Below are 15,281 nucleotides of genomic sequence, written 5' to 3'. Positions count from 1 at the left end.
AAACTGAAACTTATTCAAACTTATTCAAAGTGTAAATTGTTGGGTATTTCGCTGGGTTACGTGGCAGTAGCCACACAGTGAATCATTCTGTGGATGTGCTTCGCAACAGACACTTAAATATGGCAGGCAACAAACACTTAAATATGGCAAGCAACTACAACTGTATCATCTTTTGAGTAGTCATTTAAATATGGCAAGCAACAGACACTAACGAAATCATCTTTTGAAATACAAATGAGCATGACTCACATTTCTTGTGAAGATGATTTATTTTGAGAAGATGAGCGATTCCTCTTTTGACTAGCAGTTGGACCTCCTTGGCAATGCTTCGCTATATGGCCTAGTTCATTACATTCAGAACATGGTCTCCTTTTCTTAGTGGTGGTGGCCTCATCATAGGACTTGATCCTAGAATTTCTTGGTCTTCCTGGTTTCCTTCTCAGTTTAGGCTTCTTGATTTTATAGCTTAAATCAACATGTGGCCAATTATTCTTGGATGTCATTGGGTTGAAAGAACATGCATATGCCTTTTTTAACCAATCAACAGAGAAGTATTCATGCACAAAGTCATCCATTAGTACCTCTCTACTAATCTTAGAAATGAAAGCTAAAGCATGGGTGCAGGGCTGTCTAGTTACTTGTCAAGCCCTACAACTACATGTTTTTGTCCTACTAGGATCATGCCCGTGCATTGCAACGGGAACAAAATAATATTACAGTAATTTTAAGTTTAATCATGCATATTAGCCTGTGAGTGTTATTTCTTTATGTGATTGCAGTATTTCAACAGATTTCTCAGCTTTTCTTCAACAATCTCCACAAGGGAACTTGTGTGTTGTAGAGATATGATTTTCGATGAGGAAGAGTTTGTTTCTGAAATGGTTTTTTTTACTGTATCTTTTTTCGCAAACTCTTTTTGCCGTATTTTTTTAGAAACGGGGATGTGGAAGAGTTTGATTTTTTTTTTGCCTTGTATATGTTTTTTTAGAAACGTTTTTTTTGTCGTATTTGATTTTTTTTGGTTTGGAAACGGGGAGGTTGGTTTTTTTAATGTGTTTTTTTTTGCCGTGGGGCGGGGCGACGCGGACGATAGCTGTAGGGGTTTTTAGGTGTAGATAGATAGATAGAAGATAGCTACCTATGTGGACGTGGCGATCGCGTACACAATGATCATCTCCCTTTTTAGGTGGTCCGATCCGGATTGCATGTGGACAGGCTAAGACTGATCTGGAATTTTTCTTTTGGCCAAGACCAATCCGGATTTTGCATGTGGGCATGCACGTGCACCGTATATCCTAGGGGGCGAGCGTCCGGAATTTTCTTTTTGGCAAGACCCATCAACGTATTCTCCGGGGGCAAGCGTGTACACTCTGAGGTTTTTTAGGTGGTACTAATTGGCGGCGTGGGGTGATCGCGTATTTGATCACGATTGTTATGGGAATTGATTTTTGCCTTCCTGATTTGTTGCGGTTGTTATGGGGATTGAGCTGATCGTATGGAGCGAGTGCACGTTGCCTTCCTGATCTGATCGCATGGAGGGAATTGATTTTTGCCTTCCTGATTTGTTGCGGCTATTATGGGGATTGAGTTGATCGCATAGAGCGAGTGCACGTTGCCTTCCTGATCTGATCGCATGGAGCGGCTTTGGTGTAGCACTTGTGGATAGAATAGTTATGAATGTTTTAGTTGTAGAGATAAGTTGATTGCGTACCTGAATCTATTCATAGTTACTTCAGTTGTTCCAGCCCCACATATCAATACCTCATGGCCCTTGATACTCTTGGCTTTAGCATTTAGAGCATTGGTCACAGCTGGAATGATTATGCCTGACATTTTACTAGCAATCTTGGCTCTCAAAACAAATTTCTCAATGATCATTTGTCTTATCTTGTCATGCATATCCACAATTTGAAAATCCTTGGTTTTGGACACCCAACTGTTAAAGCTTTCAGAGAGGTTGTTGTTGATGTAATCTACCTTGCATTCTTCCCCAAATTTGCTTCTACTCCACACAAATGGATGGTTGTCATCCAACCAAGATAGTGCACTAGGATCCTTCTCCTCTATGTTTCGCATGAAGTACTTGAACTTGTCATTTGTGAAGCTCTTGGCAGCTGCCCACATATTCTTACCATAAAGCTCACCACTGTACCCATTCTTCTTCATGTTCTTCCACAAGTGCCTCATGCATTCTCTATGTTCCACTCCTGGGTACACCATGTACAGCTACCTCAAGTCCTTTGCCCGCATCTGCACTAATGACCAAGCCTGTAGGAGTACCAATAGCCTTCTTTAAGTTTGTCACAAACCAAGTCCAACTTTCCTTAGACTCGGTCTCAATCACACCATAAGCCACTGGAAATAAGCAGTTTTGACCATCCACTGCAACAGTTGCTACTAACTGACCCCTTCCCCTTCTAGTCAAGTGTGTGGCATCCATGGCAATATAAGGCCTACATCCTTGCAAGAACCCATCAATTCATGGTTTAAGAGCAATAAAGAACCTACTGAAACATAAATCACCATTGTCATCTTCTTCAGTGTCTATGTCAACGATGCTGCTAGGTACTACTTTTAGAAGCTCAGCTTGATAAGTTGGTAGCAAGTTATAACTATCATTCCACTTCCCATATATGATGTCCATTGCCCTTAGCTTGCCTCTAAAAACTCTATCGTATGGAACTTCTATCGAGTACTTCTTCTTAAGCCTATCTTGCAACTCCTTTGGTCTCATTTCAGGGTCTTCCCATAGTAAATCGATAACTCTTTCAGCTACCCATTTATTGGAGGCCATTGTTTCACCACAATTGTTGAATGAACCACACGTATGCTTTGGACCACTAGTCTTAACCTGCAAAAAAACAGCAAGAAAAGAACCATTTTATTAGTAAATTGCTGCACACTAATACTTCTTACTTGATGCCGAATGTTACAAAAAATTTGAAATCACCTTGCAGCCAATGTACTTTTTATTTGTAGATGCAAAAAACTTCCACTTGCAACCCTGATTTGCTCTCTTGCATATGGCTCTAAATATGCTCTTGTCCTTTTTCACAATCTCAAAAGCATGATCATTCAAGATGGCATGATGTGTAACTGCAGACTTGCACTGATACATCAATACATGGATTATCAACTTCATATGAGAAGGGTGGAGGGTCATATTCATCATCATCAACAACAACTGGTTCATCGAGATTAAACTCAGGGTCAGAGCAATCATCATAAGAATCAGAGGATGCAGCCAAGTCACTATTGAAAGGATCAAGATGCCCAAGAGGGAGGATGAATTGGGCTAATTCTAAATTTCTTTGTAATAATTAAATCATATGGTTAGCCCAATTAACCCCTTGTGCCTAGAAAGTGTTTCTAATTGTTCTACCGCACAAAAGACTTGTAACCTAAGTTCCAATCCTACTCTAGCATGGCAATTCTAAGAATGTAAAGACATGAATTGAATTGCTCAAAGTAAATACTCAAAGTAAATGCTCAAGGTAAATAGAGAGGAAGGAACGCGGCGATGTTTTGCTGAGGTATCGGAGAGTCACCACTCCCCACTAGTCCTCGTTGGAGCACCTACGCAAGGGTGTAGCTCCCCCTTGATCCGCGCAAGGATCAAGTGCTCTCTACGGGTTGATTCTTTGACACTCTGTCGCAGTAAATCACCCACAACCGCTCACAACTTGAGTTGGGTCACCCACAAGCTCCGCTGGGTGATCACCGAACTCCCAATCACCACCAAGCCGTCTAGGTGATGGAGATCACCAAGAGTAACAAGCATGAACTCTCACTTGACCATGACAAGCCTAATAAGAAGGTGGATGCACACTTTGCTACTCTTGATCTTCACTAATGAGGTCTCTCTTTTGAATTCTCACATCTCAATCACCTCACTAGGACCTTGCTCTTCTTGGCACTCTCTAAGGTGTTTCTCAGCTGTTGGAATGAGCAAAAGTACCCCCACACACGAGTGGAGGTGGTATTTATAACACCGGCTGAAAAATGAACCGTTATGTGCCTCTGCGGGGTGACTGGACGCTCCAGTCAAGTTGACCGGATGCTCCGGTCAGTATACCCCGAACTCCAGTGTTTACAGTGTGATTGGACGCTGGTCAGCGTCTAGTTAGCACTGACCGGACGCGTCCGGTCGTGATTTTCCCTCTCTGGAACCTTACTGGAGTCGACCGGACGCTGGCCCTCAGCGTCCGGTACCATGACCTAGCAGCGTCCGGTCACTTCCAGACGCTTTCACCTTGGTCAAATGAACTAACCAGACTCTGAGCCAGCGTCCGGTCAGTATTTGACCCTCCATTCACTTCCAACTCTCGAACATATGTGAATGAAGTTTGCTCCATTGGATCATAGGGTTGTTGTGGAGCTACCTAGTGCTAGTTTTAACAAGTGTGCACCACACCTAACTTATTAGACTCACCTAGGTCAAGCTACCCGTTCATACCCCCCCTTAATAGTACGGCCAAAGGAAAATAAAGTCCTAAACTACTATAAGTGTCTCTCCAACTCCAATCGACACTTAGAACTAGTCCATTCTTAACCTTGTCGTCCATCCTTTGAAAATCAAAATGATTTCCATCGTAGGGGCATGACAACCATGATTGCCCAATCGATCTCTATTACCGTGATCTAACTCAATTGTTTCTGCAAAACACACGTTAGTCACAGTAATCACGTATTGTCATTAATCACCGAAACCCAACAAGGGGCCTAGATGCTTTCAACTATCATAGCTGCTATCACTTGCTGCCACAAGTGAATCAGTGTTAGAATATATGCCCTCCTCGTCAACTCCTACACCCTCATCACGATGTGCGCCTTTTGCTTTGGATTTGGTGGCTCTCTCTTTTTTGGTGGCTCTCTCTTTTTTGTTTGTGGATGTGGCTCTCTCAGCAGTGTTTATCTCATTGGTGGGCACTCTATTCCTTACATAAGGGTGGCACCTACGTTTTGTTGGTGAAAATCGCAATGGACCCTCAAAATCATTAATTTGGGCATTAATATACACCTTTCCCTTATCTTTATTGAGTTCAAACCACTCAAGCAACTGCTCATCAGTTTTAATCTCAATAGAAGGTCCTCTAGAAATATCATCCAATGCACGCCACAAACTTATGTACTGTTTTGAACCCCACATGTAGTGCTCAGCTATGAAATTAACTAGCTACAGTAGGTCAAAGCTATGCATGTCAACAACTTGAGTAGGCAAGGTTCTACCCCGTTGCCATGACTTTGGTCCCCCATCAGGCAAACTGAAAAACGACAGAACTCTAACAACAAGGCTCATATCCATATGATTTGGCCTACAAATCACATCACTGAATACACAGTTAGCTAAATTGCTCTACAAACAGAAACTCATTCTTCCTACAGATTGAAACTAATTTTCCTATAGACCAAATCACATGAGCTCCAAATCTTACCTAGTCCTTCACCAACATCGCATAGATCCATCTCACGGCGACAGGCAGTGAGAGGACAGCTTCCAGTCCACCAACAAGAAGTCGTCAGGCGAGAACCTGGTGAAGAACACGCACTGAGAGGAGAGCTTCCAGTCCACCAACAAGAAGTCGTCGATCTGCGCAACAGTTGGGCATGAAATTGACAGTTTCTTCTTGTCCAGCAAACCAGCACAAGGACAGGGGGTTCAATTTCAATTTCAATTTCAATTCAAACAAAGGGAAACCGCAACACAATCTGAGAATCATAGTCACGAAGTGTGGGTGGCGGAAATTCACCTCTGCCGAGCGCGCGGTCCGCAGGCGGCGCGTCCTCTCCTCACAGCGGAAACTGAAGAAGCATCTCATTCCTGTGCCGTGAGTTCCTTATCCACATCTCGCGTGGCGGCGAGCCAAGTCTTCAAATCTACACTGGCTCCCCCCGCGTCCGCCGTTGCCGCTTTGGCGTTCGACCTCGCGGTCTTCGCCTGCTCCGACTCCAAACACCCGACCCTTCGTCGCCCCTCACCTGGGCCTGGCCCGCCCCTAGCCACCGATAACCACAGGCTGGCGCGCCCCGCGCTGCGCCGCCACACCACAGGCCCCGCACGCTGCCCCGAGCGCCCAGTCCGCCGCCAAACCACGCGCCGCCGCCGAACCGCACGCTGCTACCAGGCCCGGTTCTTCGCCCCGACGCGCGAGAGAGAGCGAGCGACCCGTGCCTCTGTTTTCTTCTGAACAGATGACGAAGAGAACAAAGAGATAAAGGGCAATTTGGTCTTTTGCCTTTGTGTTTAGATATTTTGATTTTTTTAATTTATTTTATTCTAAGTGCATCTGACGGTTATCCAAAACAGGGGCAAACGGAGTTTTCATTTCAAAAAAGTGAGGGCAAAATCATAAAGTTAAAAAAAACAGGGGTAAAATTACAATTAGACTCTGAACAAGGGTAAGAACACAATTTCCCCAAAAAATAAATATCACGCGCTATTTTTATTTATTTTTGGATTGCTTGATGCATGCGCTGTCGTCTTGCTTACGACGAAGGCGTGTCGTGTTCCCGCTGTCGTCACGAGCCAAAATGAGGCACGCGCGACCTGTGCTGCATCTGCCTCGTCGTCGTCGCCACGCAGCCGCGCGCGCCTGTCGCCAGCCAACCACCTCCAGCGCCGCTGCGCCCGTCGCAACAGCTGCCAGTTGGCGCCACGCCGTCGCTGCCATATTAAGCTAGCGCGCCATGCTAATCTGGGCGTCCCTGCGCACGCGCAGGACTTGCCTCCCTCGCGCCTCGCCGTCGTATTTATTCGCTCTCGCAGGGCGGAGAGCCGAGCTGCCTTGCAAACAAAAAAACCCACGTTCGAACGAGAGCCGTCGAATCCAGCAAGCCCCAGCGCAGCTCGTGCGACCGATTCCATTCGTGGTCCGTGCGCGTGCGCGCGTGCGCCACGCGGTTCAGACGTGCGGCGCGGCGCGGCGCTGGGAGCTGGCCGTCGTCTGATCGGAGATCTCATTTCGCCGCCCGATGCTCGCTGGAGGCTGACGAGGGCCGCCGCCTCGCTAATTTGCCGCAGGGAGACACCACCCCAGCCGTCCGAGACCGGTCGGACGGCTGTGCTGGTGTACCAAAAATAGCGAGCGTCCCATGCATGCCGCGCGCTGACGAGGCGTTCGCCCCGGCTCCGCTCCGCTCCACCAAACGAGGATTAGGCGTCGTCGTCGTCGTCGTCGTCGCCCCGTGCCACAGGCGCCGCGCCGGTCGCGTCCAGATCGGTGACCGGCCGCGGCTGGTGCGATGGCGTTGCCCCTGCAGGACGTCGCCGCCCGCGCCGAGCTCCGCGGCAACGCGGCGCCGGCCTCGCCGCCGCCGACGCAGCTCATGGAACGGCTCTCGTCGTCGGACAGCAGCGGCACCGAGGAGGCGGGCGACCCTGACAGGATCCCGGCCGCGGTGTTCGAGCGGGACCCGTCCGAGTCCAACAAGGACTGGAGCATGATGTCCACGGAGTCGGTGTTCGGCCTCCAGGTCGCGCCGTCCAGCGACTTCACCGGCTTCTTCCTGGCGCACCCGGAGCTCATGGACATCGCCACGCCGCCGCGCAGCAGCAGCGCCGCCGTCCTCGACGCCGACGCCAAGGCCGCCCCTGTCATCTCGCCGCCCTTCGAGAGCATCCCAGAGCTCCCCGAGAGCGCCATGAAGGGAAACTACTCCTTCGCCTTCCCAAAGTACGCACACCACCATTCTGCCATTTCGTTGCATACAATACGTTCTTGTTGTTTAAAAGCTGGATCTTCTCGACCAACTGATGAACAAAATCTTATCACGAAGCTTGATAGAGGACAAGAGAAACTACTCCAAGAAGCAGTCTCAGCGGGAACACCAGCCGGAGCCAGCAGCACCAATGGAGGCGGCTAAGGCCGCGCCAGCACCGGCGGAAGCTGAAGCGAAGGCGGAGGCGCAGCCGCAGACGAGCAGCAAACCGGAGGCAGCTCCGGTTCCGGGATCAGGAAAGGGCGGCTTGTTCTCATGCTTCCCCTGCTGCTGATAAGCGACCAAAATGCAGTGGCCAGCATGATGTCTCTGTAAATCGCCACTTGGGCGCTATGTAAAATGGAGTGTTTTAGAGTGCAAAGAAATGCAGGGCGTGCAAGTGTAAGGGCAAAGGGTTTCCTGGTACAAAAATTGGCGTTGGGGCAGCAAAGGCTCTTGCAATGCAAGGAAGTATATATGTCGAATTCAGAATGGCTAACTTGCTATACTGGCGGTGCAAACGATCTTTTTATGTACTACTGAACAATTCCAAGTCATTTTTTAAGCTTCTATAATGCCCTGTACAGTTCAGTTCTGAAAGCGTTGTAATGGTCCTTTTATGTATATAAGCAAGGGTATCTACCAGGACTCTAAAAGGCCAGGGATGAGTATATCTGGGCACAAAGCCCGAGCCCGTGAGCCCGGCACGGAGCCCGCTCTTTAGGCCCGGCCCAAGCCTGGCCCGGCCCGAAGGTTAATGGGCCCTGGCTGGCACGGCACGGGGTGCAGGCCGTGCTTGGGCCGAACCCTAGGCCCACAGGCCGGCACGGCACGGCCCGCAAGCAGGCAAGCAGGCCGGCGGCCCAAGAACGGCCCCCTCCCCTCCTGGCCTCCTCGGCTCCTCCCCGGCCGGCTCCCCATATAACCGAGACCCCCCCTCCCCTGGCCGGCCCCTAACCCTAACCCCATTCGCCTCGCCTCCCAACCGCAGGCCGCAGCCGCACTCGACACCCTAACCCTAATCCCATTCGCCTCCCAACCGCAGCCGCACTCGACACCCGCTCGGTCCATCTTCGCCTCCTCTCGTCGATCCATCTTCGTCGCCGGTGCGACCGTCGTCCTTGGATCCGGTGATATCGCCGCCGCTCCATCACCCTAACCCTAACCCCATTCGCCTCGCCTCCCAACTGCAGGCCGCAGCCGCACTCGACACCCTAACCCTAATCCCATTCGCCTCCCAACCGCAGCCGCACTCGACACCCGCTCGGTCCATCTTCGCCTCCTCTCGTCGATCCATCTTCGTCGCCGGTGCGACCGTCGTCCTTGGATCCGGTGATATCGCCGCTGCTCCATCACCTCTCCGGCTCTCCCTGAGTTCCCTGCTCCCTCAGTCCATCTCCGTCTTCCTTTTTACTCCTTCTCCTCTGTTTGTCGATGAACATGTGAGTCCGCCTCCCCGTCTCTCTTGCACCGTCGCTCGCCGTCCTTCTTAATCCCGTCTTGCCCTTGTGTGGCCCTCGTCTTCTCCGGCGCCAGGCTCCGGTTGCTCAGGCAAGTCCATCCCCATTCGTAACCCTAACCCTAGCCCCTAGATCTATACGTTTCTCAGTGTTTTGATTCTGTTTTTGGGATCATTTTCTCATCCGGCTCCGGTTGCGCAGGCAAGTCCATCCCCATTCTTAACCCTAACCCTAGCCCCTAGATCTATACGTTTCTCAGTGTTTTGATTCTGTTTTTGGGATCATTTTCTCATCCTTTTCTTCTTTGCGTGTTCTTTTTCTTTGCAGGTCTGCTGCCGATGCCTCGTCGTCAACTAGCCTTGGCGTAGACGGACGACGGGCAATGGCACCGCGGCCAAGCCGTAGCCGCGCACCGTTGAGGAACGGTGCTGGAGTTCAGCCGTCCGCGGCCGAGGGCCCCATGGCGTGTGACTCGCAGGGCGACGGTGCCATGTTCCCTGTGACTGGCGACGATGACTTGGTCGCGGCTGGGCTGTCCCTGGAGCACGACGACGACGGCCGTGACCCCTTTGCGGTGTTTGATGACGCCACCCGCGGGACACAGCCGGCGATCGACGTCGATGCCGTCGATGCAGGGGCAACAGGGACAGGGACGGTGGACTCCAACACCCACTCCAACTACACTGGTGTTAATGGTAATGCTGATGGTAATGGTACTCGTACTCCTTCCTCTGGTGCTGTTTCTGGACTTGGTAAGCGCAAGTCTCAGTGCTGGGGTGACTTTGAGGAGGTTTATGAGAAGATTAATGGTGTCGATGTGCGTGTTAGAGCTATATGTAAGATGTGTAGAACTGTGTTGAGTGCTAGATCTACTGCTGGTACTGGTCACATTCTTAGGCACCAAAAATCTTGCAAACAGAAACTTGATAATGCTTCTAGGGTTCAGTCTCGACTAGCTTTTAATGCTGATGGGTCTTTGCATAATTGGAACTATGATCCTGCTGTTGCTAGAACTGAACTGTGTAGATTGATTGCTAGGCTTGATCTTCCTCTTGGTTTTGGTGACACTGATGCATTTGAGGAATATATTAAAAATTCTCATAACCCAAGATTTGTTAGATCATCTAGAAGAACCACCACTAGAGATCTGGATAAGTTATTTGCTGAACGTCGTGCTATGATTAGGAACTGTGTGCATGCTTCTGCATCTGTTGCTTTGACTTCTGACATATGGTCTGGTAATGCTAAAGAGGATTACATATCTGTTGTTGCTCACTATGTGAATGCTGATTGGGAATTGCAAAAGAAGATTGTTGGTCTTAGGTTGATTCAAGTTAAGCATTCTGGTGAAAACATTTCTGCTTCCATTGCATCTGTTGTTGAGGAGTATGGCTTGGTTGATAAAATCTTTTCTATCACTTTAGATAATGCATCTTCTAATGCTAAGGCTATGGAAACTTTGACACCCATGTTTGCTGGTTATCTTGGTTGTGATCCTGCACCTGATGATCCTGCACCTGGTTACAGTCTTGTGCATCAACGTTGTGCTTGTCACATTATTAATCTGATAGTCAAATCTGGACTAAAAAGAATCAAACTTTATATAGAGGATTTTAGAACTGCAATTAATTTCTTGAACTCCTCTAATCAAAGAATTGCTATGTTTAGAAACTACTGTGAAGCTAAAGGTATGAGACCTAGAAAATTTGGCTTAGACATGGATGTTAGATGGAATGCTACTTATCTCATGCTAAAACACTTGGTTCCTTACAGTGAAGTATTTTCTATGTTCATAAATTCAAATTATGGTTCTGCACTGTTGTCTCCAGCCCATTGGCACGTGGCTGGGAAAATATTGGAGTTCCTGGAAGTATTTTATGACTCTACTGTTACACTGTCTGGTGTTTATTATCCTACCAGTCCTCTTGTGCTGCACCATGTTCTGGAGATTGCAACTCATTTGCATGCATGTGAAAGAGATGTTAATCTTAGACCCTTTGTGTACCCTATGCAGCATAAATTTCTCAAGTATTGGAAGGACATTCCTCTCTTATACTCATTTGCATTCATTCTTGACCCTAGAGCTAAGCTGAGAGGTATGCAAAGGGTCCTCCATTTACTTACTGAATATACTGGTACTGATTACACTACTTACTATGCTGATTTGAAAACTGAGTTGCATAAAATGTTTGAGAAATATTTGAGAAAGTTTGGTGCAACCAGGTCACAAAGGGTTGCTGGTCCTACCCCACCCACTGGTAAGAGAAAACAGGCTTGGGGGGTAATTTTTGGAGGATCAGGTCTGCCTGGTCCTTCCAGTGGCACTACCTGTTCTTCTTCTCACTCTACTGCTTCTGAACTTTCAAGCTATTTGGACAGCGACTGCATAACTGCTTATGAGGATGGTTTTGACATTCATCTGTGGTGGAAGGACCACAAACTAACCTATCCTATCCTGGCTATTATGGCCAGAGATATCATGTCAGTTCCTGTTTCCACTTGTTCTTCAGAGTCTTGTTTCAGCTTAGCAGGGAGGATCCTAGAAGAACGGCGCCGGAGCTTGAAACCAGAACATGTTGAGATGCTGACCTTGTTGAAGGACTGGGAGCTAGGAGAGAAGAGGGAACAACATGAAGCTGCTGATACCGAGGAAATTGAAGATGCATTCGAGAATCTGTTCCTGGATGAACCAGAAGGTGAAGATGATGGATCTGGTGGCTGACAGTGGCATTGGTTGGCTGGGAGTGTTGGAGTACTTTTGTGTGAGTTGAGAGTGGATGTGTCCCTCACTCACTTGCTTAGTTTTCATTTGAACCTTTGAACAATGGTCTGTAATAACTATGTAAGATTAAGACATTTGGAGCTGGCTGCACTCTTTTTTCCTGCCTAGGGTTTCTCACAAGGGTGAGTTTTACCTAGGTAGGTTTTTAATGAGGCAGCATTGCACAAAACAGCTCTTTTTGATATTTGAATGGATTGAGATGTTTATTTGGAGGTGTTTTAGATTTAACGGGCTGTGGGCTGGCACGGCCTGTTATTTTTGCCGTGCCTCACGGGCCAGCACGGCACGAAAAATGGCCCACAGGCCCGTGCCTGGGCCGAAGGCCAGGCCCGCAGGCCGATGCGGCACGGCCCGCAGGGCACGGCGTGCCTCCATGGCCCGATAGCCATCGTGCCGGGCCGGCCCGTGACCGTGCCGTGCCGTGCCGTGCCGGGCCGGCCCGTTGCCCAGGTATGGGGATGAGGGACCTGAATCTGAATGCAAACTAGGATCACAGGGACCACATGATTAAGATAAGTTTGACTAAAATGTTACATGGCAGAAATGGTTCCTCTAGCAGAACACAAAATTCAGCAGAGTTCTCTCAGATCAGTTGAGCATGACATGACCTGCAGCGCGACTAAAAGTTTGCAAACAATACAAATTTAAGTGCCAAAGATTTGAGCTCTTTGTATCATGTGCAACTACATGCTGAATACCCAGTCAAACAAGGGACAGCAACAAAAGGATGTCTCCTTGGACAATTACAGCATAGTACAGAGAATTCAGAGATGGAATCTCTATCACACAGAACAGGCATTCTGATCTAGTAGAACGGTAACGCCAACCACCTGCAAGTAACTTGATGTTTGCATACCATTCAACTAGAAGACCCTACTGCTGGCTGGAGACTGGCGTGCCATCTTCATTCTGTGCAGCTTCGATTGCCAGAGTTTTCTTAGCGACTTGTTTGGGAATATCAAGGTCATCTTGGATGCAACGTTGCAAAGGATGGGATAGAAGAATGCACATCTGACGAAAGAGAACGCGAGCAAGCCCTTGACCAGTCTCAAGAATGTACCCCTCATACTGGCTGACATGGTCAAGAGCATCAACCAAGGCATCATATACCATCTGTGGGCAGTTGTCAGCACTTGGCTTGTCATGGAGATAGATTATGTCAAGGGTGAAATTCTTTGGCTTCACAGGCCACTGATGCTGTGGCTTCATAGAGGAACGGCAGTAGATAAGTACCTGGAATGATTAGACTTGAAGCAGTCAAGATCCAAGACACTATATAACTGAAGATATGCAAAGTAAATAACTTCGTGCCAAAACAGTGTGCCATTGTTAAAAGTAAAAATCAGGAAGATGTTGTCCACAGAAGGAAAGATAGTGATCCGAGGAAAATTAGCACCACGACAATTCAGAGTGGTCCTGCATTTTACATATATTGAAACAAACTACTATTTCCAGAGCACCATAATTAACAGAGAGAGCCATTTATGTTAAATTTACATCACACCTGTGATAACAATAAAAACATTATCAACAATGTTCTAACTTGTAAGTGACCACTTCTACTTGCTGTCCAATTGGTTACCAGATACTAACATGGAATCAAATTTGCAGGCAGACACAATTTAAAAACAATGAAACCCTGAGTCCTAGTTACAAAAGGCTTACCACCCTGAGAAGCCGGCCTTGCGATTCTGTTCTTGTCCCTTCATGGTTAGCTATCATGAAGAGCTGGGTGAGATCAGCCATTGCATATCTTGATTCTGAAGCAGACAGGGAATGGATTGCCTCCATTGCTGAACCAGCGTCACTGCTGAAGCCCTTCTTCACCTTAAAATTCAAAGGGGACAAGTTATATTAACCAATATATTATCACATTCCAGAGATACAATAAGCATCTTGACCAATAACTCTCAGAGCAAACTATAGAGCAATAATACATGATGATTGCGGAAATTTGGGGGCGAATATCTCACTCAACTCCTAACTTAAAGCCAACCTAAACAGAATCCCCTCTCGTAGATCCCCTTATATCTCGAACTGGGCGCTCAAACATTAATGGTTCCCCACATCACAGAATAAATCCTGATTTCTAGTATTACTGTATGAGACAGCAGGTAGTAACATTTCTGCACAAATAGGAATATTCGTTCCCTAAATTTCTCATCGAGAACTCGAGAAGTGCAAGGAACGCGAAACCCGACTAAATGTTGCCGAGAAATGAAGGGATCAGGTGAGGGGAACCGTGATACCATGGAGAACGCCTCGCCGAGGGAGCCGAAGGCGAAGCGGTGGTCGGGGCACATGGTGAGCTTGCTGTGGACGAAGAGCAGCAGGGCCTGCTTGATCGCGTCCATCCGCCTGACAGCGGTCCGGGGCCCCGCCGCCGGGGCACCCCCGGCGGCCCCCGCGGGCTGCGGCGACGCGGTGGAGGTGGAGCCCGAGGACGCCGCGGCGGCGGCGGACTTCATCTCCGCGCGCGCCTCCAGGTCGACGTCGACGCAGAAGAGGATGTCCTCCGCGGGGAGGCGGCCCGGCGGCAGCGAGTAGCGCGGCGCGGCCGCGGCGTCCGTCGCCATCGGGACAGCAGCGGGTGGTGGGCTGGGTGGGGGAAGGGTGGCTGGGTGGGTTCGGTTTCGGTCAGGCAGGTTGGGTTCAGTTCGTGGGTGCGGTCAGAATCAGTGAAACTCGCGAAGGCCCTTCGGCTACTCTACTCTACACACACGCTTCGCCCCTGCAGGGGACCAGAAAATTGCAATTATACGACGCGAAATACTCTACACACACGCTTCGCCCCTGCAGGGGACCAGAAAATTGCAATTATACGACGCGAAACAATACGTTTTGTTATTATAGGGCTTCAAATATCGACTTCGCTAAAACAACTCTTAAAACAACTCTTTATAATCACTTTTCTTAACTAAAATACATGTATTTTGTCATGATGTGACTGTATTGCCCAAAGGGCTTTAATTGACGTGGGATGGGGCTGCTGGCCGCTCGCCTATAATTGTAATTTTCTCTGCCACGTCTGGTTGCAGGAAGAGAAGACGAAAGCCATGACCTTGTGTTTGCCTTTGTCCTGCACAGTGCAGATAACTCTAAACGATTTCTCCTCGTCATTCTCACCGGCTGGAGCCAAAACGGGTAACAGATGTCGCGGTGTACCATTGTCTGGGGTGGAGGCCGCCAGTAGGTCGTCGGGTATGCGTGGAATCTTGACGTACCGGCGATGCAGGGGTCGCAGACTACGAAATCCTCGAAGGCAATTGCGGCGGAGATGCGCCGGGAGAGGAGGACGTGGCCATCGCGGGCGTCGCGAGAGCTCCACGTGCTGGGGTCGG

The 15,281-nt window shown here is 48.7% G+C and overlaps 2 protein-coding genes and 1 pseudogene across 2 annotated transcripts; 1 reads left to right on the top strand and 2 right to left on the bottom strand.

The window, feature by feature from the left end:
• Positions 1 to 245: 245 nt before the first annotated feature.
• On the bottom strand, positions 246 to 3,118 carry LOC136523491 (uncharacterized; annotated as a pseudogene).
• Positions 3,119 to 6,799: 3,681 nt separating this feature from the next.
• Positions 6,800 to 8,243, top strand: LOC136523418 (uncharacterized). Its single transcript, XM_066517106.1, has 2 exons — positions 6,800 to 7,673; positions 7,777 to 8,243. The coding sequence occupies exons 1-2, from the start codon at positions 7,243 to 7,245 to the stop codon at positions 7,991 to 7,993; spliced, it is 648 nt and encodes a 215-aa protein (XP_066373203.1). The 5' UTR covers positions 6,800 to 7,242; the 3' UTR covers positions 7,994 to 8,243.
• A 4,340-nt stretch (positions 8,244 to 12,583) lies between these two features.
• On the bottom strand, positions 12,584 to 14,552 carry LOC136521317 (uncharacterized). Its single transcript, XM_066515030.1, has 3 exons — positions 14,190 to 14,552; positions 13,606 to 13,767; positions 12,584 to 13,173 (listed from the first exon to the last, which is right to left on the bottom strand). The coding sequence occupies exons 1-3, from the start codon at positions 14,514 to 14,516 to the stop codon at positions 12,814 to 12,816; spliced, it is 849 nt and encodes a 282-aa protein (XP_066371127.1). The 5' UTR covers positions 14,517 to 14,552; the 3' UTR covers positions 12,584 to 12,813.
• Between the last annotated feature and the right edge of the window lie 729 nt (positions 14,553 to 15,281).

This window comes from Miscanthus floridulus, chromosome 18, assembly GCF_019320115.1.
Source record: "Miscanthus floridulus cultivar M001 chromosome 18, ASM1932011v1, whole genome shotgun sequence".
NCBI classification, from domain to species: domain Eukaryota; kingdom Viridiplantae; phylum Streptophyta; class Magnoliopsida; order Poales; family Poaceae; genus Miscanthus; species Miscanthus floridulus.
The sequence above is the reverse complement of the archived record's forward strand: the minus strand, read 5'-3'. Positions and strand labels throughout refer to the sequence as shown.